Genomic DNA, 27,713 nt, shown 5'->3' with positions numbered 1-27,713 from the left:
CTGCCACTCTATAGTGAACAACTGCAGCAGGAAGTGGTGCCATGCAGGATAACATTGGCCTGAATATAGGGCTTGGTGACCTTGGGGATACTGAGACCGGTGACTCAAACACACACACAAACACACACGCACACACACAGTTGGAAGCCAATGGAGCTGGGCAACAGTCCCTTGGGTGGGTCTTTTAAAAACCAATCAAGCAGACATCTTGGCTCTTGTCATTGTTAGGTGCTACAGTGAGGCCGGCCCAGTGACCATACACAACAGCCTCTGAGACAGATCGTAAAACAAGTTACAGAGAAATACAGAAAAACATCTCATGACAGCAAATTATTTATTTCCGCATGAAAGGAAAGTGTGGTCGCAGTCGGAATGAATGAAACACAAACATGGCTGTGACGCGTTGAAGCCGATGGGGAATGCAAGGCGGACGTGGGCTGAATGAAAATCTCGAGCATCATCATTTCACAAACACAGCAAGAGACGGACAGTTTGCTCTTCAGGCTACTTTTTTTATTCTTAAACACCGCACGCGTGATAGCAAACATAAACTCAACAAAACTCAAGGACACATAACCTTCTCAGGTCTCTCGGCTCTGTCTCTTATGAGTCTCTTGTGTGTCTCTTGTTTTCCTCCATGTGTCCCTCAGTGTCTTTCCCAAGCTAAAGGCCCTCGGCTGCTCGGATGAATCCTCTGGTACAGGTGGAGCTGCTCTCTGAGCCTCTGTGCCAACATCCCTTCATCCCTTTACATCTACAGCAAGCAAATAATGATCATACACACAAATGATATTCATGTTGGTGCAAAGGGAGCTTTTCTTTGATAACATTTCTATTCAGCATTTTCTCTTGTTGTAGAGAAAACGATCTTGTGAGAAAACTTCCTTGGGAATGATTAGGAACCTGTGTCCCACATAATTTGTGGTGTTTTTGTGAAACTTTGAGGATTGTTTTAGAGGAATTGGAATTTAGAGTATTTGTTTCCAAGAAGCTTTAACCAGGAAGGAAAGTGAAGGTGAGGCCAGCAGGGCAAAGTCTGACTGTTTGATGTCACAGTTCACTGATCTGTGAGAGTGTGTAAATGTGTCAGCAGGCATCGCTTGTAAGAAATGTAACCTTGTGTGTTTGCGTGTGTGTGTGTGTGAGAACAAGATGATCACACAAACAGACACACACTCACACACACACAGTCGACGAGCATTCCTCCTGCCAGGTCTACCACATGCTGTTCAGTCAGTAAATAATAAACACACACTTTCATGAATACAACAATAACAAAGTGCAGATCGCACACCAGCGACTGATCAAACACTCAAACATGAAAACTTAACGGGCACCAGAATTTGCATGAACAATTGTGTGCACACACACACACACACACACACACACACAGACACACAGACGTTTATTTTCACACAAACATGCTCTCGACCGCTCTCACCAGCCTTCCCTGCCTGCCTGATCCCTCATGATGTTATTTTTTTTTCTGTCCTCCCAACGCACACAAACACACACACACTAACACACAGCGCTCCCACACTCACTCACATCTGTTTGGATTTGTTTTTGTCTGCAGCCGCCACCCCCCCCCTCCATTCTTCGCGCTCTCCTTGCCTCCTCACGTCCTCTCCTCTGTAGCCACAGCAGGCCGAGGGAAACATTAGACGAGCCTCTCTCCCTCTGCTGTTGGGCAGCGGGCACAGTTCCATCCTGTTTCACCGTCTCTCCTGCATCTTACTGCACCATACACGTGTACATAAAGATGGACGGCATGACAGGTCCCCAAAAGTGAAGCCGAAGCGTCTCAATCGCCACCTGGTGGCTGGCTGTAGAACATGATAGTGGAAATCACACGTCCAATATTTGTCAAAGATGGTTCCTGCCATTTTAAGAAGTTCTGAGCTTGATGTTTGTTAAAGTTAAAGTTGTTAAGTTTGGTTTTAATTATTATTTGAGGCCATAAAAAGTGGGTTAAATGTCATGATTGACAGCTCACACTGACTCGTGATTGGTCGAGCATAAGATGGCAAGCGAAACCTTCCTATAGCTTGGTGGTTGGAGTAAAGGAATTCAAAATGTTTGGTGTCAACAGAATGTGACGCGTGACTTGATTGCAAGTTATTACCATTCACAAATAATGTATAACTAGGACTTGTCGATATAAAGTCAAATATTCTTTACAAAACATTGGTTGATTATTAATACATTTAAAGTTTATACATCTAAAAATCACATTCCTCTGTCTCATCAATATTCAATAAGAATAATATATCATATCTGGCTGTGGTCTATTGATTTTGTGTCACGTCTCTTCCCCTCCAGAAAAACCACACACACGCATTCACACTCAATCAAACAAACACACACCACCAGTGTCCCATAACCTCCCACATGGCTGAATGGCAGGTATAGGGTGTCCGGGTTGTATATACGTGTGTTTGTGTGTGTGTGTGTGTGTGTGTGCGTGCGTGTGGGTGTGTGTACGTAAATGTGGCTGCTGTCGTCAAGCTCCTGCCGTTGACACAGTAAACTGATCCTAAGGGGTCTGAGAGGGGAAATGTCTCCCTGCCACACACATAAAACACACACATGCAAACACACACACACACACACCTACACATTCACACACACGTATATAAACTCGTACACACACTCCAGTGGGAGAGGAGAGCAGTGGAGGAGCGGCACTCACACGGAGATTGAGTTACAGCTGAATTAGATCTGAGCTGTGGGAACCAGCACCTTCCCTTAGACACACACACACACACACACACAGGCATGCACACACACTCATGCACACAAACGTGCTGTGTGTGTGCATATACACATCTGCGGTGTCACTTCTTGACACCGTAGATGTGCTGGGACACACGCTGAGATGATATGGTATGTGTGCACATTCTCACACACACAGGCTCTCTCACACACGCACCGACAGATGCATATAAACAAACACACGGTCATGAACAGATGCAGGCCGACCCTCAGGAACACACACACACACACACAGACACACAAGGAAGTATGTCATCAAAGAAAAACTGAGATCCTAGAAATAAAAAGTAAGAAAATTACAGTGTGTGTGTGTGTGTGTGTGTGTTGTCTGTGTGTGTTTGTTTGTGCGTGTGCGTGTGTGTATGTTGACAGACATAATCATAAACACTCATCTGTAAACACAGGATTAAAAATACACACACACATTCCTGTCACCCTTGGACACGAGAGAGATGCCTCAGGCGGGAAGTTTTATTTCCAGCACACACACACACACACACACACACAAACACATACACACACACACACACACACACACACACACACACACACACACTCCCATATTGTGTGTGTGTGTTTGTGTGTTGGCCCTTACTTTGACATGGTGGTTCTAAATAACGAAAAGCAGAAAATAAAAGCACAGAAGAAGAGGCCACCACCACAAGCCGGTAAACTCTTTACATTTTAATTGCCCTTTCGTTTTCATATGGTAATGCCTGTGAGTGTGTATGTGTGAGTGCGTGGGTGCATACATATGCACACACACACAAACACACTTGGTGAAAGCCCGTCAGCCGAACAGTGTGTGGGTCTCAACCTGCAGTAAACACCCCCCCACCCACCCGGAGCTCTGTACATTGAACACAGAGTCGGAAGAAAGGACGTTTGAAACACTTCCGCCCACACATCCACCTGTTTCATTCCTTCAACCAGTGTTTCCAGTCTGCCTCGGCTCAGCCCATCACTCATGCTGCTGAAAGTCCCTGTTTCCTCCACTGATGAAGAATATCTGTCACACAGCCTGATAGTTTGATTGATGAACTGTAGAAGAGCAACGGTCAACTGCACTTTTACTTTTGATACCAAGACATGGGTTGCTTTTACTTTTAAAATAGAAAAAATACTGATGTTAATTTTTCAACCACTCTAAAAACATTCCTTACACATCCAGTGTTTTTACTTCTGTCATTTTCCTCAGTGATTTCTTCCCTTTCTTATTTTCTTATTTAATACATACTATCCCAAGTCATGTGTACAGAAAAAATTGAATCCTACGAAAGTTGAAAAACTTTAATACACAATTTTTTGTCATATTCAATAGGTTAAATACTGTTTGTGTTGAACTGCAATACTTTCCACAGGCTAACTGTCCTCAACATAACATTGATGAAGAGGAAAACTTGTCAGAAAGACGTGAATATGTAAAGTTTAGTTTCCTTTAATGAGTTTACTTAGTAAAGTTTTGCAGAATTTAGTGTTTTTAGTATTATTACAAGGGGCATGGTGGCCAAGTGGTAAGGCATTGGTCTTGTAAACCAAAAATCATGGGTTCAACCCCCATCCATGCCTTAATGTTCTTGATCTTTTTTTGTGATTTCTTCTTTGTAAATTATATTCAAGTAAGTACTTAACAATTTAGAGGTCCTTGAACAATAATATTTCCAAATAGCTTTTTTTCTGCTACCTCTCAATCCTGTGTACTCATTATGATGGCTGTTTGTTTTGATTTTATAAGGGCATGGTGGCCAAGTGGTAAGGCGTTGGTCTCGTAAACCAAAAATCATGGGTTCAATCCCCATCCATGCCTCAATCATCTTCAAATTCACACACCAACAGAACTGAAGTTTGGAATTTCACAAATTCATATAGAAAATATTATGAGCCACTTTTTCACACAAACAGTCAAACTGTCCACGACATGACATGAATGGAATTGGCCTCTAAAGGTGGAAGCATGAGTAAGATGAGTGTGAAAGACGTAAATGTGGGAAGCTCTGTCGTCGATCAATGACAGAGCAGTTGTCTTATTGAACTGCTGCAGCATCACAACATGGGGTGTCAGCTTTAAAGCAGCCGTGTAAACGCAGGCCTTGTGCTGCCGGTTATTAAGCCTTCCTGCTGGGATCACTTTGCACATGGGAACAAGATTTGTCTCAGCACCAGTGCCGGGTCACGGCAGGTCACATGGGAGATAATAGCGATCAGAGAATAATCTTCTCCATTAATGTTTCACCGCTCTTTGACCTCGGGGCGCCTCGCTGTGCAGCATCTTACAAACGACAGGAACAGTACTCTGTGAAGGTCAGCATCACATACACTCACACACACACACACACACACACACACACTTCATACCCTAACAGTTGGGGACACTGGGGTTCTCCTCTCAGCAGCTGCGACTACATGACTACCTGTTTTTCTTAAATTTAACACACACACACTCACAAACACTCACACACACACACACAGATAAACTTCCCCTCACCACAGTCCACACACTTGCATGGTGCCGCCATCCGCTTAGCCCGGTCCCTGAGGAACCGAGTTCTAGCAGCGAGCACCAAGGGAGAGAAAGGGGAGTGCAAACAAACTCTCCCCAGGTCCGGGGCTCCGGTTTCAGCCTTCCGTCCGCTGCGGCCGGGGGGCCATGGGAACACCAAGTGCCAGGGGCCCTGTGTCAATAAGGAGCAGTGGTTCAACACAATGGGGGCCTGCCTGCAGACAACACCGCTGACAGACACCCACACAAAAGGCCCTGTGAATGGGAAGGAGGCTTGTGCACACACACATGTACGTCAACACACACACACATACACACACACACACACGTTGAGAAAAGAATAGAGCAGTGTGTGGCTGCCCACAAGGCCAGTGTTTGATGACTGCTTCTGTGTGTGTACAAATACACTCCAACACCCGGCAGCGCTCAGGCCCACGAAGACATAAACACACAATAATAAGCAGTTACAGTACAACGTGTACCATAGATAATCGGTGTGACAAACACATGTCAGTGGAGTGTACTTTTACTGCATTCTTCATTTGCGTCACGCTGTTTTTCTGTCTAAGAGCCAAACTGGATTACACTTGATAAAAGAAGAAAACTGTAGCATCAGTTCATCTGACGCACGTGTGGTGAGACCCACACTTTTAATTCTGCTCACCGTGCAAATATAAAATATAAAAAGAGAATTTACACTATATGCATGGAATGTTGCGTACATATCAAAATGCAACATACAAATGAAACAACACAATAAATATGTAAACTAAATCCTGCAGTCTACATCACCCATTCATCAGCCAAAAGGTTTTAACCTACATTTATGCGTGAGGCATCTGATATCGAAGCATTGACGTCATTTAGCACTTGTTGCTGTGAGTATATGTGCAGCACAGCCACTGCACCGCTGCAGGCAAGAGCAGTTACTGTGCATTTTACTGGTGAAAACCTGCAACCTCAGTGTTAGACCCATAATGCATCAGTGCGTCAATCAATTTCAATCCATCACTGGCCTCGCTGAGTATCTGGGGCAGTGCAGGAGCCGAGCGGACTGTGAGTGTGCCGCGAGGACATGTGAAGAGATCTACTGCCACCTGGTGTCCGCTGAGAGAAAAAACAGACGATGGGTTAGGATAGGTTCCAACAGCAGGTGGCAGCACTGCGGCTTTTAAAGAGGGAGAGGATCAGTTCATGATTCAAAACTTCTCATTGGATTATAACAGAATTTAAAAAACAATCTTTTCTGCCTTGACTTGAAGGTTCGATGCTTCTCAGTGAAGCTCTGATAATCTCAGTTCCTCACCAGACCTGTGACTCCCTGCTGCACGTCACCCTGCTGCTGCTGTGTCCGCCCGACCACAGGTGTGTCCCTAGGGAAATGTTTTGAGCAGGAGGGTTGAGCTCCAGAGTGAATGTGTGGGTTCAGCAGACATGTTGGTGGTTGGGAGACTCTGCCCGGCGTCATCATGGGAAATGTAAATGTGAGCGTATCTGAAGCTGCAGTTCTTTCATCCTCTACTTCAGTATTAACCATCATTCTTTTAATAATTTGCTTTGCGAGTTTTCTTATGGAGAAAGGTAATGAAGTATATGGACTACAGTGATGTACAGTTAAAGTTCTGAGGAACTTGAATATTTGCATTTTCTGCCATATTTTTTTTTAAACATATTTACATAATGAAGTTCACATTGTTTCCATCTCACACTGATCCATCAGTAACTAGGATGTCATGAAATAATAAATCCTTCATAGGATAACTAATATTCTTATTCTTGGTACTTCAGTCACATTTCATTAATGTAATTTGACTAAAATTTCATTTATTTTTGACATGCTGTATATCTTCAATTAAAGTGCTGGAATGACCCAGCTACAGTATATGTGGGTACTATGCACCTGCCACCAAAGAGATGAATACAATCCAATAGCATCCCTTTAACTGGATCAATAAAGTTATCCAGATAATTAACAAGTGTATGATAGTAATTAAAAGCAATTGTTTTCAGAGAATGTGGAATAGGTCAAGAAAGCTCCACCTCTGGTGAAACTAAAACTACTGTAGTTATATACTATATATACATGTAGTCTAAGATCTTTGGAAATACACATATTTACATTTATGTATTTAACTGCATCAATCTTTTCGGGACATTGTTTGGGGCTCTGGGTTTTGAAAGGATTCATCTTGAAACCATTATTCACAAACATAAATAAGTTTGCTTCTGTATAAACATATAAGAAGAACTGTATCAACACAGTAGATTGAGTGGACAAAAAGGTTAAAGCAATATCAAAGTTTTATTCGTAAAATGTAGTAGAGAGAGGAACAGTAGTACAATTCAGAGAGGAAAGAGGAAAATGTAATTCCATCTTTGAAAACCTTTGATAAAAACGTAAAAAGAGTAACCTGAATTTGCTTTGTGTTCAGAGGGCACTGAGGCGCGGCCCGAGTTTGCATCACTGTTAAAGTTCGAGAAATTGAAAAATACAACCCTTTGCAACAGCGTAAAAAAATACAGCTGGGGAAAAAAAACCTCTGCTTTACATCTGTAGTGTTTTTGCTTTGTTTTTCGTGTTTTTTTTTTGTCCATATAACAAATACAGCATTAAATCTAAAATGATACATCATAGTTTTTGAGTTTCATTCATTACAGTAAAATCAGTAGGATGGTAAATAGTATAAAAAGAACAAACAAGACAACAGGATGGCGTGATGAACAAGCACACAGCGTGAACAGAGAGAGAGAAAGCGGAAGGTTTAAGTTCATGGAAATAAACCACCACATCAGGAGGTTTGTGGCTGACTGTCAAGGTGTTCCATTAAGTAAATCCACTAGTTAAATAATATTTTCTTCATATATATATATATTTATCTCATATATCTCCACATATATATATATATATGTATATATATATATCCATAATATAACCCCTCCCACAGTGATTTGAAGGTAAAAGTGACACCAAGAGGATGAACATCTCTATGACTTAAAATAGCTCTTCTTCCACTAAGAGTAAAGGGAAGTTACACATTGTCTGTATCATTAGCACTTCAGTACATAACTGTATAATAATCCACTGCATATGAACAGATACTGCTGTTCCAAGGTTTTAACCCGCAAACAATCCATGTTTCGTTAGAAAATATGTGCTTAATGAAAAAAACAATTGAGAAGGAAACGTCGTTGGAAAGAACAAATCAAAACAAAATATGTATCTAGGGTAAAGTGAATGATTCTGTCGCATATAAACATTTAAAAATCTCAACAATTACAGACACGAGCAAGGATTTTCTACACTAAGCAAGTTTTCACCTGGCTTTTCTTATACAATATATTTCAACAATAATTAAAAAAAACAATTTTGGTTGGACAAATAGAAATTAACAGTCTTGATTGCATTTTGGAGTCAATATATAATATTAAATAACAAAACAAAATGTCTAATAAAAAAAGTTGCGCATTGGAAGAAAGACACAACAGTTGTTTTTTTATATATATAGTTCCATTCAGACCCGCTTTTTGGGGAAGCAAGAAAACAAAGACAAAAAGAAAAATTATTCTCATGAACGCAAAAGTAAGTGCATGTCTATGAGGTGCCATAGAGCTTCACTTTTTGTGGAACAAAGTGTTTTTCTACCTGGCAGACCTAAGAAATAAAAACAAACTTACATCAAATTAAACAGATGACATCTGGTATGCCTTTTACACATGAAAAATGGAGTTAAAACATCACACATCATGACTTTCTGCACATTTCTCCCTCACAGCCAACGTTCAAGTGATTCAAAATATATATATATTTATATATTGTATTTATTATATAACTCAGTACCAAATATAAACAAACGTATAAAGGTATCGATGTCCACTTAGGTCCTCAGAACGTCAATTACAAGTACTGCCGGTAGTTCTACAAAATGGCATGTGTGTGTGTTTGCATTAAATAAAATACAAAGCTTAAAAATAATGGCAAAGCATTACCTGATAGTCGCCGTAGCACAACAGTGTTCTATAGTTTAAGCTGATTACATATGTATAACTGAGTCAGTTTAAGCTTTATGATTATAAACATCATATATAGCCTGTAGGTCCAGTATTCTGCAACAAGCATTACAGCACCAAACGTTTCGTCATTTGGCAAAATTCAAGCTTTAAGTGAAAGTCAAATGCTTTTAATAAAGTGTTACTGTGACGCCGTGATTTGTATAAAGCTAGCAATAACATTTCCCCTTGTACTTTCGCTTCTTTTCTATTTTTTTTTTTTTTAAATTAATCGCTTTTTCCCGCTTTACAAAAAAACCTTCTCGTCTTTCTTTTTTTTAGCGTATTCAGTAGTTTTTGTATCCTGCTAAATCTTGGTGTGCGGTCTGTTTGGCATCATATCACAGCCCTCTTAAATTAATCATAAATATGGCTGTCATACATTAGAGTCACAAAACAGATTTTTTGGTTCCAAGATCTCTGCAGGGAAAGAAAGAACAAAAGAAAGAGAAATAATAATATAATATTCAGCGCATCTAAACAAGATCTACAGAGCAAGTTAAAAATCTTCCTGTCGGCAATAATGCTCTTCTGCCGAGTACTTCTACAAGCACCAAGCAATATACTCTCAGATTGAGACGAAAGCAGCAGCCATGACTGTGCCTCGGCTGCAGACAAAAACAACAGAAATAAAAATTAGAGCTTTTGATAAGACAATAATAACCTCTCTTCATAAATTAAATAATTAACAGTTCTTTTTTTTCTACGTTTTTTTAGATGATTGGCCTACCCACCCATCCCCCACCCCCCAACACAAAATCTACATCATCACCCTGCCCAACTCTCCCCCGAAATAACAGGAAATAAAAGTACACCACCAAAAACCTGATTTATCATATTATTAGTCGTTAGAATCTTTCTCTTGCGGGCTCTGGGCCCAGAGTTGGACACATTTTAACAATAATAAAATCTGTACATCTTGGAGTTCCCACTCTACCAAAGCTTTTTCTTAACCCATCTCTTCGTCATATACTTGCACAATTAAGTAACCTCAAGGTTTGATAGCACTTTGGAGTTGATTGTTTACCAGCTAGATTTTGAATACATATATATTAAACATCAACTTTTTATTTTGTTTCTCAAGCTTGTTTTTGAAAATTCTTAGTCCTTTTCCTGGGCAGCACCAGCGTTGCCCTCACCCCAATTTGATTGGTCATTGTCGGTAGGCTCGTCCCCCTCCAGGTCGTCCCCTTCCTCGCCTTCGAAGTCTTCGTCGCGAGGGAACTCCATGCCCTCCAGGCCCTCCTGAGTGGCCTGGTGCGAGTCAGCGCAGTCGGCGCACACACCGTAACGCCGTGAACCATGGCGGATTCCAACGCTGGCTGCAAGCATGAAGATCTTCTTGCACACCATGCACTTGTACTTTTTGTCCTTCTTGTGCACCTGAGAGAGAGAGACGGAGAGAGGAGAACAGGAAAGTCAAGGGGATGGAAAAAGTCAGATTAGTCATTTGAAGTTCTGAATTCACCAGTTATTTTTCAATAGGACATTTACAGGTACAGTTTGGGCAAGTTAAAGCTTAGTTCCCGCTACACTATTTTCAGCCCTATTTGCCAATTGAAGACGAGTTTTGCAAGTCGCAGACAAAAGCCTCTGATCTGTGCTCAACCTGCTGTCAGCGGTCTATGTGTGAACTCCTCAACCACAGAGGCTCGCTGGCGCACCACTGTCGCAGACTCTGATCAGATTTCTAAACCTGCTGGAAATCTAGTCTGAGCTTTTACTCCCTTTAGCTCCAGACCATCAGAGTGCAGATGAAGGTGCACGGAGTAGTGAGGTGCCCCCTGACTTTTTACACTGCAAATACCTGTAATTGAGGAAATCAGGCAGCAAGGCTTAAGCCAACTGGCTGCTAGCAGTGGCTTCATCTTTACCTACCTATATACATGCATATTTCAATATCACTCTCTTCCAGCAAAAAAGATAATAAGCACAGTTTTCTCAACGTTGAACTATTCCCTCAAACATAAACGGGGATCATATTTACTTTAGTTCTTTTAACTCCACAGGGAACATGAGCATAAAATACAATTTAGCTGATTCTAACAGTCAATTGACTTTTGCTCTATTTGGTTTGTTTGTGTCAAAATGTGCTGCCAGTAATATTCTACTTATCCTTTATATTAAACATAAGGGATGAAGGACAGTCTCAAATCCATTCATTTTGAACCACTTTGCAAGAGACCCTATGTGCTCCCTGCATTAGATGAGATGTTAAAAATATCTCGTTTCACTCACACGATGAAGATAAATCTGTCATACAAACACGATGAAGGTGAAACAATATAAAAAGTGACCGTGACACAGTAGTGTTTACTAGAAAAAGTTGAATGGATCTTAAAGGTGTTCTGAGAGAAGAGTATATTGTATATAGTGAGTGTACATGTGCGGACTCACCAGGGAATGTCTCTTTACGTGCTCACGGCGGGTGAACAGCTTGCCGCAGATGTCGCAGCTGAATGAGCGAACGCCTGAGTGGATGATCAGGTGCCTCTTGAGCGTGCGCCGGTGCTTGGCGATGTAGTTACAGTGGGGGCACTTGAGCTTATTGAGGGCTAGGTGTGAGGACTCACCTGGGAGCAGAGAGAAAAACAGAAATATAGAAATGCAGCCAGAGGTCAGGTCAGGAATTAGATTTAGCAGCACCAGGATCAGATCTTTACATCTTTGAGTGAAGTTGTAATTTGACTGGATGCGCTCTCAACTAATGAGCTCTAGACGGAGCCAGGCAATTATCATAAAAGCTGCAGCCATCAAATCCGATGAGATGGTGGCGGGTGTGTCAGGAACCAATATCCTGTCTGGATCAAATCACGGAGTCGAGATGCCGTGACCATTAGAGAGAACACAAACCATTGAGTTTAAAGCATCCCAGTCGAAGCTGTGGAAGTTTGTTAAACTGCAGAAATGCAGGTGATTGCCGTGGCGACCGTGTTCCCTTCACAGTCCAGCTCTGTCACTGTTGCTAAGTAACTGGCGCTTGTCTGCAGTTCAATTTAAATGATGCTGGAGGTCTCACCATGGTGATGTTAAGAGAGGATACAGGCTCATAAGCAGAGCATGTAAAGCATAAACATGGATCTGTTGTTATACGACATTTAATAATCATGCAGTTTCAATTATAATGTAAATTGTGGAAATTACGAGTGGAATAGCTTCAATTACAATAGAAATAGTAGAGTAACAACTAATAATCTCATGATTAATAAAAACATCTTGAGGGCATATGGATATATTATGTTCCAATCAAAAGATCTTGGCAACACACAAGCTAAAACATGAATGAGCACAACACTACTATGTTTCATTGATTTTTATACTTATGTTTTATTTATGTACTATGATTGCACTCAGCGTCTCAATTCGATGGAGTAAATGTTCTTAATTTTACTTCTGTCTGTAAAATAAAGACATCAAGACTTCCTCATACAAGCACTTTCTTTCATTATCCCTCCAGGGACAGTTATGCTAACAAGCATCTGAGGAGAGCAGGGCTTAAAAATAAATAAGCAAAGTATTGATTTTGAATAGGCTCCAAACTGAGTATTAGTCTTCACTGGAGAGAGAGAGAGAGAGAGAGAGAGAGAGAGTGCGAGAGAGAGAGAGGTAGAGTGAGCGAGAGAGAGAGTGGGGTAACAGGGTCGGGCCTTTTGTTTGAGACAAGGACTAACAACAGAGGAGTTGTCAGGGGGGGTTGCTAGGGGGAGGAGGGTTGATAAGAAGCAGGTCACCTGTGTATTCACTCTGCATTCATATATGTGTGTGTGCGTGTGTGTGTGTGTGTGTGTGTGTGAGTGTGAGTGTGAGTGTGAGTGTGTGTGAGAGTGTGTGGCAAGGACACTACTTGTCAAAGTGTAATAAGCTGGTAACGTAGGTATTAGAGGCTCAGGACTCACTTTTCACTGTCATTTACACACATGAAGCTGTGAGTAGGTATAAACTGAAATCATAAAGTAAACATGAGCTCCTCTTTTCTCTTTTTGGACAAATAGACTTGTACATATTGCAGGTGAATGGCTATGACCCCATGTCATCTGGTACATCAGGCTCATAATAGAACAATGGAGGTCAGCTCCTCTCAATCGAGATCTACCCCCAAGTTGGTCATTGTGTCGGAGAAAAAAAAGATGAGGTGACATGGAAACAGCATCCATTCATTTTCTATACCCACTTTATGCATGGTCTTTAAGGAACTAATTTAATGTTGGATAATAACAATAGAATTAAATAACTACTAGTCGTGAGCTGCTGTCAATAGCAAGATAGATGTGTAATGCTATAGTTTCGTTTCATCTGGTTTTATTCCAGCTGCTTTATCACCATCCACAATGACTGAACGTATAAAATGAAGCATACTGAATGGACAACCCACACCCACTCAGTCTGCTCTGCAGTTGGTTGCTTGGTTACAGAAATACTATGAACAAGCAATGAAGAAAAGTAAGGGTTGGGATTTTTTCCTTTGACCGACGACAACATATAACGGATACTGAATATAAACTGGTAATCAAGTAGTGACCAATGAGACCCAGTTAGGCAGCAAACGTGGTTTCTATCACAGGATTCGTTAAAGTCTCTGTATCTCTGTGTCTGTGCAGACTGGAACGCGACCCCCAAGTTGAAAAGGGCCAGCGTCCAAAAGGAGTTTTTGGACCTTGAAAACCGCGGTAGTGTGGACGTAGCAACAGTTATTTGATTTAAAACTCAAAACACAGTAGTGTGGACGAATCCTGAATCAAGGTTTTAGTCGTAGTCTTGAGAGTGCGGCATCTTACCATTCTCCCAGGACTCGCCTTGCTGTAAGTCTTGGATGATGCTATACTGGATCTGATTGGCCAGCTCTGGGAAAGGGGAAGGGGGGGCAAGGGAAGTGAGAGGGAGAAAGAGAGATGAGAGGTGGTTGATAGTGTGGGGGGTGCACATACACCTCACAATGCCTTGTGTACAAAACTAACCACCTCCCACCTGGAACAATGGGAGTTTCAGTTAACAACACGGGCAAAGGCAAAGACACACACACACACACACACACACACACACACACTCACACCACACACACACAAACGTCCCTACTATATGTAAAGCAGCGTGAACCTCAGGCCAGAGCAGCAAACTAGTGCTGTAACCAGGGCTCCAGTGGAGAGGGAGGGGGTTAATTAGAGAACGACAGAGTCGAGCCCTCACACCGGCTCAGCTTACACTCAGCTTTTGTGAGCACTTGTGTGAGCACCTGTGTTTGTGTGTGCGTGTCTGGTTCCTCCAGCATCAGCGCTCTGAATCCATTAAAGACACGCCCCTGTGAGAGTGTGTGTATGTCTATTCTCCCTGGGTCAATATTTGGAATAGTGAGGACAACCCCAGGGCATTAGAGTGGATTAGAGAGGGTAGGGAACTGCCCCTGGCAGCTTTGCACCTCACAGGGGATTGGGGGAGGGGTTACTGTGTGTGGGTGTGTGTTTGTGTGCACGCTCCTGCAGAGACTGGTGTGTATGCAAATGCGTTTCACCTGTTCTGTGTGCAGCACCCACCCTTTAAACAATCCAACTGAGCTGTTTGGAGAACACTCAAGAATTTATGGGCCACGAGTGAGTGCTGGCTGCGGGTTCAGTGTTCAGTGTGTAAGTGCAGACAACGATGGCAAAGTACTTAGACATGAAACCACCCTTCACTTTCAACTTTATTTCAACAACTCATTTTCCACAACACTCGCCCTCCCATGACTCTGTAAGTCTCTGGCTGGCTGTGAAGTTGTGTTTGTCACCATTTTTCTTTTCTGGTAAATCATTACCAGAAGTTTTTCAGTCTAACACCAGTTAACACCACTTGGGGGAAGAAAAGGGTGATTGGCTATTGTAAGAGTTGGTTGCATTTTACTGCTAAACTACTTGATCTGCAGCCAAGATATGTTCCACTAAAACGCCAAATATATAACTGTTGCACGTTTGAATATAAAAATTCTAAACTGCTTTTCTAAGAGATGTGGACTGATGGTTGGATAAAAAAAACGTTGCTGTTAATTGGTTGGAGGAAATGAAACATGAAGATGTCACATTGGAATGCAGGGAATAGTGACAGGCTGTTTCCTGGTATTTTAAAGACCAGATTAAAAAGGTTCAGTGTGTAGGACTTAGTAGAATCTAGCAGTGAGGTTGCACATTGCAACCAACTGAATACCCCTCCTATCCACCCATTACTTTCTATTTACCTGGGATTGGCGGTCAGTTAAAATAAAATGAAACGTTTAGTTCTTGGCTGCTGTAGAAACATGTCAGTACATGATGACAGACACTGTGGAAGATGACCTGCTCCAAACTATGAATATTATATTCCATTTTTGCTAATAGATCCCCCAAATCCTACACACCGCTCCTTAAAATCAAGAAAGAAATTTGCAGATCGATTCATAAAAACTAACAGTGAAAGCAGTCTGAGATGTTCAACAACCTCCTAAAGAGAAAAAAAGGACCATAAAAGTGACAATACAAAGAAAGCAACAGGAAGAGCAGCTCCATTTTGGCGACCATGTTTCCGCCGTTGGGGCATGACCACACAGATCAAACAGACGCAAAATGAAAGTCAAGCGTGTGTATTCACAGAGGGAAATTGGGCCAGCCAGTATTCAAACTTAAATATGCAACGACTGAGGGTACAAGAGGGTTGGGTCCAGTTTCAGAGCGCATCTCATCTCAACTTATGATACCTAGTATAAAGCCAAGAGGAAAATGGAAAGCCCCCTTAGTCTCTTCTACATGACTGAATCTCTCTATACCTATATTAAAAGCTTTATTGGATAATTTAATAACCCACAGAAGACATGACTAATAAATACGCAGTCTCATTTTTGCTTTGGATTGTAATATATAGTAAAGCGTAAACTTCATGTGACACACATCCAGAGCAAGTCCCAACAATTGAGCACTGTATGTGATACAAGAATGATCAAGTGTGGACGGCAGGGAGGGATTGTGGGAAACGCCGTCACAAGCTGAAATCTTCTGCAATAATCTGTTCATAATCTGTACTGGACTATCATTATATGCACTGTACACAAATATTGTTCTGTGAGTGCTCTGACTACATTACTACAACTAAACCTAAATAAATGCAAAAGTACAAATGCAGAATATTGCATACACCAAGGTAAACATAAGATCAGCTCAAACCTCAAATGAATTCATTAGCTAGTCCACAGTATTTTTATGGCATTAGTGATACACCTAGATCAACTTCAATTTTGCATGACCTGAGGATTAGCATCTACATAAGGGAACTGAGAAAATGTTAAGAAAACCATCCTTTTACAGCAGGAAGTGAAAAACGCTGCGTTCGTCACATGTGAAAGGCAAACTTTCTTGAAACGGTCATTTACAGCTTATTCAAAGCTTTATTTGAAAGAAATAGTATGAAGCAGAGACATCGGGCTTAACAACCGCACACAAAAGAGGAAAAGGCTGTAGAGTCCGCAGCACACATGAAGATAAACTCAGTCTCTAAGTGAGGGTCTGCCCAGGCTACTACAACACCCAGATCCACTTTGTGCACACATTAAAAAGAACCCTAGGAGGAGTCAGAGGCACTAAGAGCATTGAAGTGCATTTAGGGAGGCCTGGGGGAAGAAATCTTTCCCCTGCATTCTTCATTATCCTGCATTAGGGAGGGCTTCTCGTTCTCTCACACACAGACAAAATTCTCTCCCTTTTGCCACACACACTTTCAGCCCCTCACTTCGCCTCCACAAAGTCCATACCACTCCCCTCGATACGTGATATCATTATAGTTACAGTGCCATGCTTAATGCGGCCGACAGAAGGAGCAGGCTTGAGCTCAGAGAAGAGATTATTGCAAGCAGTACCCTGTACGTGGACAGGAAGGATGGAGCGATGGATGGATTAAGAGATATAGAGCAGAAGGTGTCAAAGGGTAAACGGACCGAGAGAGAAAATGGAAAGGAGAGCAAAAGTAAGAATGAGAGAATGCCACTTAAAAAGGTCGAAGGGATCAGTCTTTTTTTCAAACCACGACATACAGTTATGATTTAAATGAATGCAGGACAAATTATGCTTTTAACCATCTCCACCTCTTTAAATATTTACTATGGAACATGACAATCTAAATCACCCTTTGTTTCAAAATGTCTTATCTGATCCTTGAAACGAGTCTCAGCAGTGATGTGGCAACATGTTCCTGTGCTGAAACACCCCCCCACCCCCACTGGAGTGATTAGTGGAGCTCACGGCTGGGAGTGAGTAACTGGTGAAAAGCTTGACAACCAAATGTCCACATTGTTCGTTGCAACAGCGGGACGTTGATTGAAGGCTTGAAAATCCATTATTTTCGTGCAGTCATCAATAATTTGATTGGTCACATCAGTGTCATCCCCTGCAGGCAGTCCGCTGTTTACCTTATTGGTGCCTGTGACACGATTAGATAGGTCACAAAATAGTGACAGCTAATTCATATAAATGAGTCAATATTTCACAAGTAAAAAACTAATTTTAGAGGCAGATCGTACCTTTATTTTAGATGCTAGTCCATCATTACAAAGACAATAAATGTGACATTTATGGGGGATATGCATCACATTCTGTAAATCATTCTATAATACTTTAACTTGACGTAATAGGGCAGACTTAAAACTTGGCATCATTTTAGGGTGACAGTACTTTTTTCAGACTATACTGAAGCCAATGATTGAGTTGATTGGACATAGTGCAGACAGAGCTAATGCTGCCTGCTTGTTTACTCTGTCTCCTACTAGCAGCAGTTTTATGCCAAGTTTCAGACAGTGAGCAGGGGAAACCACAGACCCTTAGATGCACTCATAATGCTACTTTTCAGACAAAGGGGCCACCGATATGGTGAGCTAAGAATCTATGCCACTGTACTTCTTTCTCAGCATTTCCTCTATTCCTTTCTCAACTCTTTGCTTAACAAGGTTTGGAAGGATTGGTTATCACAGAGAGTTACCACCACCACCTCCTATAATGATACTGCTCTTTGACCCTGGCCAAGTCGTTAAGCTTTATGCTCTATAGGCTACTTAAACCATGTTAAGCTGAACGTTAACTGAATGTTCTACATGGTGTATAAGATGCAGGCCAGAGATGTAAACTATTAAGACTATTTTGTCTTAGTTTTCCAGTAGGAAAAATGTGTATTTTTAGACTGTACAAGCAGAACTTAAAGTCAAGTCTTGTGTGTAGACCTCCGCACTGTAAAAAGGAGCCTCTACATTTCACTTTGATAGAGTGTGTTATGAATGTAATAGGAATAAGAAATTCATGAGTTAACTACGAAGCTAAACATGCAATATTTTACAGGGGAAGGGACTGGGAGTGGAGTGTGTGTGAGGGGTGTGGTTAAAGTGCAAAGGAGCCTCTTACCAGCATTTTCAGAGAGGGAGGAGAAGTCCTCTCTGGGGTAGGAGGCCGAAGGCTGGATGAACATCCCCTCATCGAATCCCTCTTCAGGCTCTGGTGGGAAGTTGTAGACAAAACGGCGTGTGGTGGTCTGTTTTTTCCTCCGCCCGCTTCCGGCCGCCGCATCTGGTGCCTCACGTTTCATTCTTGCAGGTGTTGCTGCAGCGCCACCTGTGGCAGGCTCGTTCCAGACGAAGACCTGGTCACTCGCCGACTGTGTGTCATTGGTCTCTGCTGAATCAGAAGAGTTTTCATTTTGGTGGGTCCAGTTACCAGAGGCTCCATGGGTCACCAGGGCACAGCCCTCATTTCCGATCACTGTCACCTCTATGTCGCTGGTCTCTTCCTTCACCCTGCCATTGTCATCTTCTTCTTCCAATGTATCTTTTACTTGGTTGTTGCTGGCCTTGATTGACAGCTTTGATAGGATGCTTGTGGCCCAGAAGTTGCTCGGCTTCCGGTCCAGCTTTCTCTGTCCCTCTTTGGAAACCATCTGCCGCTTATTGTAATCCACCACCACTGAATCTGGAGCCTCCTGCTTGATGCTGATATTCAGGGCATCCTTTATAAAAGCCCTACACGACTGTACAACTTCTGTCATCTGGAGGTAACTAGCAACAGACATCACCTCAATGGCATTTTGGCTTGTAAGCAGCAGGTTCCCGGAATAGAGAAAGTCGAGGAGAACTGAGAAGCCCTGCAGAGCAGCAACATCCAGGTGCGTGACCGTGGCCTGGTCCTGGTCTTCGCTCTTGGTCAGACAGTAGAGGGTTTTGAAGTAGCGGCTGCCAGCCACCAGGATGTTTTTATGTGCGCGGAATACCTGGCCCGAGACAACAATGTTGACGTCACAGAGTATGCCACTTTTGCGTTGCTTGTCCAGCTCCTGGAGAAGCTGGTAACAGTAGGAGTTCTCATTGGTCTTGCTGCGGTAGTCTTCCTCTGAGCAGTTAGTGGAAGGACTGGCGTTGTCTGAGGGCCTTGCCGTCTCCTTTTAGGTGAAAGAGAGGTAGAGAGAAACACTATTAGAGAAGCCTTTGAATGCTCGAGAAAGTTATTTGCAAAAGCAAGCATAAATACATGTATAACCTGTCTGTAACTCTGTCTATACAAAGACACACGGGGTTCCCTGCATGAAACCAAAGCACCTGCCGTAGGGGTCAAACAAGTTTGACAGGCTTCTGCTATGTGAGGGTAAGAAAGAGGTGTATGTGGAGTAGTGAAAGGTGTAGTTTTACACAGAACTATGATCAAATTGTTTTCTTCATCCAACTTGCAGTACACAACAACTAGACAAACAAGTATCATAGAATTACAAATAAAGTAGACCACTTTATTCAGTGTTTTTTTATTAATTTACCTTAAAATCTCTGATCAGGTGTAACTCTAGTCAGAGAGGGCACAGCCCTAGTTATCTTAGGAAAAACATTTACGATCAATTGAGTTTTTTAAATAACCTGTAATTGGGAAGACAACTGGGGCTGCGAAATTTGCATCACTGGCTATTTGATCGACTCTCGTTTGTATGATAAAAACGACACTGAAAGAAACTTTTACTCGCTGTGGCTGGCAGGAAAATGTTATGATAACTGCGTTGGTTATAAACTAATATAATGAAATATTCTATCTATTTATGCTGGAGAAGTATTAAGCTTCAAATCTTTGGTAACTCAAGCTCAACCAAAATTTCAAGTTTCAAGTTTGGTAATTACCTCCAAAGCTGAATTTGAAAGTAGTTTTTCAAGATTTTAAACCCATTTAGCGTCTGTAATGTCAAATGTCCCATCCCTTTAACTTATTGAGTAGATGTAAAACAGGCCAAAATGAGGCCTGGAGGAGGGCGGACGAGTTTCCAAAACAGGGTACAACCTGACTGTAGGATGGGAGGGGAACTGGCAGTAGTAAAGAGCTACCCTGTAACAGCCCCATTCTTCCTCCCCTGCTCCACCTTGCCAGGGCAAAGGGCCAGCCTGGTACAAAGCAGATGAGAGGGGAGTATACACATATGTGCATGTATAAGCTTGCACAGCACATATAACCCACATAGTTCGGGTTGAGGTAAATGTATACATGCTTTCAGACAAAATACACCGCCCAGTAAAATGTTTAAAACCAAAATGCATATAAACCAAGAAATGCGAAGTGGTCTATATTGTAGTGTTTCCAGAAATGGCACAAATGCAGTGGCATACATCTCCGGCTCATTTTAAAATTGCACAGCAGATGTCCTAATCCAGAATAATTCACATTGCTCGAGCCCTGCATTTTTACCCCACATGCATGTGCAACACACACACACACAGAGAAACCAAGCTGCCTACACACACACACACACACACACACACACACAGCTGGGGTTTCAGCTCGAGTAATTCAGATTAAATCCATTTCTCTGAGGTCCCCACCCAGCCCCCACCCATATTCCCTCCACACTGCAGCTCTTGTCCAGGGCAGCCTGGGCACACAGTGTAGTATAGGGGGGCTTATCATCCTCTGCCACAGCTGGAGGGGGAGAGATGGGATGAAATGAAAGGCCGAATGAGGGAGAGATAGAGATAGATGGGATGAAATGAAAGGCAGAATGAGGGAGAGGGCAGAAGTGGGAGTGCTTTGCAGGCTAAGAGAACTAAAAGGAGGATAGAAAGACAGAAACTGGAAGAGAGCTGAAGTGCAGAGTTATGATGGATAAACTAAAAACAGAGCTGATAAAATGAAGTGTGAAAAGATGTGAAATAGTTGGAGCATAAAAGGAGAAAAGCTTGATAAGACATGCACAAAGAAATGATTGAGAGCATGAGGCAGAGAGTGAGACCTTGAGCCTCGAGAAAAAGGGCGGAGAAGAAAATGTGGAGCAGAGGGGGCACGAAAAGCAAGTGCTGCGGAGAGAAGGAGATGGGTCACCCCATTTTAGCCTTCACAATGGCCCATGTTCTCCCTGAGGCTCATTGTCCACTCACTGTGGGCCTTTGTGAAAGGGCTCAGCACTCACTCTCTTATTACACAGCAGCTCCCACTCGCAAGCATAGAAAGGAGCCAGGGTACATGTGGGTGAGGCGGAGAGGATGAGGAGTGGGAGGAAAAAAATTATTCCATGATATACACATCAAAGGTTCTGGAGAGGCATGGTCATCGTGTTGAGTACACTGGTGGAATATATTGGTGTGGTGAAGGGCATGAGTGCTATCGCGACAAAACTAATAAGATGCGCTTTCAGTTTTTCCTGTTTTGCCTTCGTCCGCTACGGATAATTTTACACCGAATAAGCTTTAAACAATGCAGTGCTAATGGAAGATGAATAACATTTAGCTTACTAAAACAATAGCTTCAATCACACATTTATAGTCGGAAGAAAGTGTGGGTTAAACTGAATAAAAACAGCCAACACATTTGAAAAACCTTGAGTATTCATAGACTTCTTCACCGGAGAATTTGAACATCCTTTTATCATTTCAACTCGCCATCCCACCCCCAAACCCCATGACTCCCCACAGCTTTTATCCATTACGCACATAGCAAGGCAACAGGCCAGAGAGGTAAGACTTTGCCTGGCAGTTCTGATATGACTTTTTCGTGCGAGTGTGTTGTATGTACACACTTATTGGAGTCAAGCTAGGACAGCCTGGTACTGGATAAGTTGCTCCATACTGGCCTCATCAGCAGCAGCAGCATCCTTTCTCCAGATGTGCCACGTGTGAGCTTTAAGGAACCAGCACACCAACCCTGCACAACAGATGCTGGAGGCAAAACCAGCCTGAGCCAACAGGGAATGTGGGGACAATATCAACCTCCCCCAGTTATGACGTTGCTGGTTTTCTTTATTTGAGCCGGAGTTGTAAGGCTGGAAGACTGACGGACAGCAAGGGAATCCAAGAGGAAAAGAGGAGAGGAAGAATCTGAATAAAACATGGATGCTATAGGGAACCAGCAATCACAATTGATTTACAGGTGGATTAACCAGGACATAGATTCAAGCCTTCTGGTCGACGGACTAAAGGGTCAAGTCATGCTGCCAATTAGAGAATAGTGCCCTTCAACAGAACTTAACCACAAACCCAAACAAACCACAAAGCCCAAAGGCCAACAGATCCATGACAAACACTCAGACACACCTCTACCAGATCATGTGATACAGCACTGTACCCATGCAACATAATGACCCACTGGAGCCAGTTTTTGTTTACCTTTTACACACACATTTGCCTCCATCCCTTCCCTCGTCTATCCCCACCCAGCATCAATCCAGTCTCATGGCCAACCCAGCCCCGAGGCCGACTCCACAAGTCTTTCCAAAACTCCCTATATCTACTGTACCTCCCTCCCCCCTCCTCACCCAACCCGTCTGTCCCAAGATGATAGAACAATACCGCAGTGTGCGTTTGGCCCAAGGTGTGGGAGGGCTGCACCGAGTGTCTCCCGGCCTCCTAACAATGCCTCAACAGAAGAGGCAGGGTTAGGGGAAAAAACTGGGGAGGGTAGAGTCACTGATGGATTCAACAAGAAGAATTCTCCCTCTGGCTCCACCCCACCCCATTCCCCTGACCTGTGGCCCCCAATAAACATCCCATCTCTCTGGCAGACACCAGGCTGCAATGGGTGGATCCCCTTCCCTACGCGGGGAGACTTACTGTTAACAATGGGTGTGGTGTTTGTCTTAACTGGAATCACGGGGTGAAAATATCTCAATAGCCCCCTCGTATTTGAATTTCTCATAAGGGGTGTTATCTTATCATTAAGCCCATTTAGATTAATACTGTGATGCAGATGAAACATTTTTGGTTCTTAAACCACATGGGTCTATGCCAATTATCAAACCTGACTACACAATCCTTCTCCTGTCCTGGGTTGAACGTACATACTATACTGCTGGACTGTCATGAGCAGGTGTCTCTGTTAGGAGATGGGAATTTTATTTGCTGTAGATGCTCAAACAAAGAACAAAAAGAGAGAGAAAAGAGAACACAGGAGTGGGTGAGACAAAGAGAGAGTGTATGAAGAGGAAAGCTGTGGAGAGCTCAAATGAAACTAGCTTAATGCAATAATTATGCAGTGTAGCTCTGTGTCATGATGTGTGTGGAACTACAGTTGTAGAATAGTCTCTCTGTACATTGTGATGAAAAGGAATTAGTCTGAGGCAACGAATGTGGGTGTACCATGTTTTTCCCTCCATGTCATCAACCGATCCTCTGAATTACATAGAAACTGGGAATCCTACTCTAATCTCATCATTCCTGTTAACTCATTTTTGAACATAAGGAAAAAAATGTCTCTAGAGAATGAACTGATGTGCAGGTTCCAGATATGTGGTCTGATCTCATATCTAACTGCAGAGACACAATGGTCTGATTTTGCCTCATCTTAACCTTTAACCAGAGAGCATAAGGAACAATCTGAGCACAAGACAGTTTCTAGAGAATTAAGGACAACGGCCCCCTTCTCCAAAGAGACCCACATTTACCACAGCTGCCCTGGTGTGCTAAGGCTAATCGAGTTAGCTTTAACGAATGCAGCAGAGGCCTGACTAACGTCAGGAATGGGTGAATAGGACAAGACGTTGCCTCGTTCCACCATAATTCCCCTTTAATGTACTGCTCACAATGCAGCCTAGCTTAACATACAGTGCTGCTCATTATTTCCACAAGACTCCATTTATGAAAAGGATTACAGTTTTATTCAAAAGGCTTACAAAATAAACTGATGAATTTTCAAATAAGAATACCAAAACAGCAAGAAATGATTTAATAGAAATTGTTTTCAGTTACGCAGCAATGGGACGTTATCTCTCCAGCTCTATCCTCCATGACACAATGCCCTGGATAACCTCTGAGTACAGTGTACGGGGTCCTTGTTGCTAGGGAAAAACCACACCAAGCTCCTAATCCACTCCTACTGCTCTCCTCTCCAATTAGAGATGTGTACAAGTTAGCAGATCACTTTAAGTCATTCTGATTAGTGATTGCGTGTACAAAGGAAGGAAACTAAATGTAGTAGTGCAATCCTCTTCCCTCACAAATTAGAGTCAAATAGCACCGAGCCCCTAATTCCCCTGACAGCTCAGAACACTGTTAGGATATGAAGCTGGATGTGGCAATGTACAAATAACACTGAGTAACCGTATTCCTTTTTTCTAATATAGGACTGATGGGAGAAATGTTCGACACTCTCTGGTTTTTATGAGGGTATTGAAAAATAGTAAATAATTGTTGCTGACACTGCAATAAAAATAAGGAACCAATAAAAACCACCGCATGCACATCAATAAAGACAGAGTTCACCAAATATAAAGCTGGCCTAGTTGCTTTCGATTAAAAGCAGTCAATCAAAAAACACTTAATAAACCAACCATCGATGATTTCACCTCAAGAGCAGGCTTGACATGTTGTCTTTATGTGCCAATCAAATAAATGAGGAATAAATTCCAATTAGTGAGACATAAGACTCCAATCTTGAGTATGCAAGATGGGGCCCTAATCATAAGATCTGCCCCAATGGTACAACACTGGAGCCCATTAATCCCAAAATATGTGGATGGCAGGGTCAGGTGATGCCATGTCAATATATTAACTGGCATCAATTCCCCTCATTTAAGGCCATTCATAAGGTTTCACAGCCTATGGGCCAGGCAAGCTGTCAGCCTCTGGGCGACATGATTTACTCTGCTCCTCTTGTCCGGCCCTGCAAGTGACACCATCTATGGATTTTGGGGGGTCATTCTAGCACAATGCCTCTAATTTAGCTCCCCGAAGGGAGGAGAAGAAGGAGGAGGAGGAAGAAGAAATGCGCCAGAGGTCACCCGGGACCTGGAGCCAGCAGAACTGAATGAGAGGCCAAAGGCAAGGGGGGGTTGGGGTAGGGGTGCGGTTCCCCAAAGGCTTTTAGGGTCGAGCCCTTGCCATTGTGTGACCTTTAGCGAGCTAGCAATCAAGACAGCTGCTGACACAACAAAAGGCTCTGTACAGTGAGCATGTACAATAAAAAGTGCTCCAGACCACCGATGGGAGATGCTAACCCCGTGTAGGAGGCTGACATGACTCACAGTTATCCGTGACATGCAGTCCATTCCTCGGTATGAGAGGCAGCCTCCGGTGTGACAGCGGCTAGCAGGTGTCACACTGGGGCAGGTTGGTGCGTCTTCCACAACTGATGTGGGGACAAGACACTCGAAGCAGAGGTTGCACATCTCTCACGCTGAGAAGTGGCCGCGTGTGTGTTTTTATTTTTGCCATTCATAACCCAGTTAGTCGACATTAGCCTCACTAGGGGCTTTCCACAGACCTCTACCTCCGACAAGACAGCCAGAGCTGCAGGCAGCTAGTGCGTTAAGCTAGTTGCTAGCTCGGGTTAGCAGGTAGATGCTAGCTAATTAGCCGCGAGACGGGATTGGGAATCTTCGGCAACAGCCTTGTTTCGGCTTCCGCGTGTTTTAGAAGTTGTTAAAATGGTCATTACGAGTGTCAAACAAAACAGACAGTGACATGTGTAGAGAGACAAGTGTGTGTCAGGTTTTTAATGCGACGCAGGTAACTAAGCGAAAGCGTCATGGACGTGCACTAACGTTACCTGTTTGGTGGGGTCATTCCTCCCGTGCTCCGAAGACAGGTGATGTCTCAGCAACAAGGCCCGCTTGTAGTTGCGACTCCCCTTCACCAGCTCGTCGCTGTTTTTAGTGGCAATGTTGTGACACCAGGAGCAGGACATGAGTCCCGTCTTCTGGCTAAATTTGAGCCATGGAAATTCTTGCAGCCACGGAGCGTGGAACACGGAGTGTTTCTGAAGCAGCGTCTGCGGTCTCATCTCTACCCCAGATTTCCTGGATCCCGTCTCGCCTCCCGTCGCGCCGCTTCCCGACTCCTGGCTTTCGGCGTTGTTGGGACCGTTCCCCGCTGTCCAGCTGCTCCCCTCCCTGGACCCGTTCTCCGCTTCCACCGAGCCGACACGATCGTCGCCGTCCGCGGCTGTCCAGCTGCCCCCTTCCGGGTCCTCTTCTTCCTCCGCCTCGGGTTCCGTGCTATCGCTGACAGACCCAGCGCCCTCCACACTCTCCTGCGATGGTCCTTTCGCCCCCAGATCCCTGTCCTCCTCTTGATCTGGCCTGTTCCCGTTAAAATGTCGGTCTTGACAGGCCAGGGCCTCCCAGCTGTTACAGTTCCCCCCTCCGATACCGCTGGAACCCGTTAACCCGGCCAGTCCACCCCCTCGGAAAGCCAGCGACCTGCGGTTTCTCTCACCGGACATTTTTTTTCCTAATATGTATTAGAATCTTCACTTTCTCAACAGTATCCACCTCCGACGAAAAAACAACGTCTGTGCATACGATGTGTTTCCCGAAAGAGATGAACCGTCGTCGTTGCTTTTCTCCGCCGCTGGCCCTCCCGGTGAGAGTATGTAGGTTATGCGGAAATAAATAGAGGTTTTGAAGGCATAATGAATTTCAGGGTTCTCACTGCGTCCGCGCAGGCCCCGCAGAGGTCGAATGGCAACGGCTTTCCTCCCCACAATGCACCTCGAGCAGAGAAGGGGGGCTGGAGAGGGAGGGGACGGCTTTAAAGGAAGATGGGGGTGCTGTTGATCGGCCTGCACCCATCTTCCGCATGTTTCTGCTCCTTTGGCTCCACTGCTCCTCTCAGATCCACAAATACTGACAAGTGCTCCCCCCCCGACACGCTTCTGGTCCCAGGGGATATAATATAGTCCTTATTTCACTCTTACCAGAACACTATAGCAACTTGTAAATAACATGTCTCTTTTAAAGAAACATGTTTAAAGTGATGAGATTATTATTCATTTGTTAAATTATATTCACAAACATATATATAAAACTGCTTCTGTACAATATAACCTAAAAATATGTGGATATGTGAATTTATTATTTAAGGAATTCAATCAAAACTTAAATTGCATGAATTTTACATCAGTATATGTCACCATTATGACATACTTAAAAGTATATTTGTCCTATATATCAAGGATTTTAG

General features: G+C 43.2%; 1 protein-coding gene and 2 non-coding genes across 4 annotated transcripts; 2 read left to right on the top strand and 1 right to left on the bottom strand.

The window, feature by feature from the left end:
- The first annotated feature begins 4,272 nt into the window (after positions 1 to 4,272).
- Positions 4,273 to 4,344, top strand: trnat-ugu (transfer RNA threonine (anticodon UGU)). Its single transcript has one exon. It is a non-coding gene; the product is annotated as a tRNA-Thr (tRNA).
- Positions 4,345 to 4,510: 166 nt separating this feature from the next.
- trnat-cgu (transfer RNA threonine (anticodon CGU)) lies at positions 4,511 to 4,582 on the top strand. Its single transcript has one exon. It is a non-coding gene; the product is annotated as a tRNA-Thr (tRNA).
- A 2,976-nt stretch (positions 4,583 to 7,558) lies between these two features.
- Positions 7,559 to 27,454, bottom strand: zbtb10 (zinc finger and BTB domain containing 10). 2 transcript variants are annotated; one of them, XM_062409911.1, is made up of 5 exons: positions 26,299 to 27,454; positions 18,706 to 19,732; positions 14,098 to 14,163; positions 11,720 to 11,895; positions 7,559 to 10,705 (listed from the first exon to the last, which is right to left on the bottom strand). In XM_062409911.1, exons 1-5 carry the CDS (start codon positions 26,971 to 26,973, stop codon positions 10,424 to 10,426), a joined length of 2,226 nt encoding a protein of 741 aa, XP_062265895.1. In that variant the 5' UTR covers positions 26,974 to 27,454; the 3' UTR covers positions 7,559 to 10,423. The 2 variants fall into 2 exon arrangements, with proteins under 2 accessions (XP_062265895.1, XP_062265896.1); XM_062409912.1 differs by lacking the exon at positions 14,098 to 14,163.
- Positions 27,455 to 27,713: the final 259 nt, after the last annotated feature.

Source organism: Platichthys flesus, chromosome 17 (assembly GCF_949316205.1).
Source record: "Platichthys flesus chromosome 17, fPlaFle2.1, whole genome shotgun sequence".
In the NCBI taxonomy this organism is placed as follows: domain Eukaryota; kingdom Metazoa; phylum Chordata; class Actinopteri; order Pleuronectiformes; family Pleuronectidae; genus Platichthys; species Platichthys flesus.
Note: the sequence above shows the minus strand (reverse complement) of the source record. Positions and strands in the feature narration are given on the sequence as shown.

Excerpts from the sequence above, each read along its gene's own strand:
- zbtb10 (XM_062409911.1), bottom strand. The coding sequence starts at position 26,973 with ATGTCCGGTGAGAGAAACCGCAGGTCGCTGGCTTTCCGAGGGGGTGGA. Across the intron at positions 19,733-26,298 it reads GGAATGACCCCACCAAACAG|GAGACGGCAAGGCCCTCAGA; the intron begins GTAACGTTAGTG and ends TTCACCTAAAAG. Across the intron at positions 14,164-18,705 it reads CTCCCTCTCTGAAAATGCTG|AGCTGGCCAATCAGATCCAG; the intron begins GTAAGAGGCTCC and ends CCCCTTTCCCAG.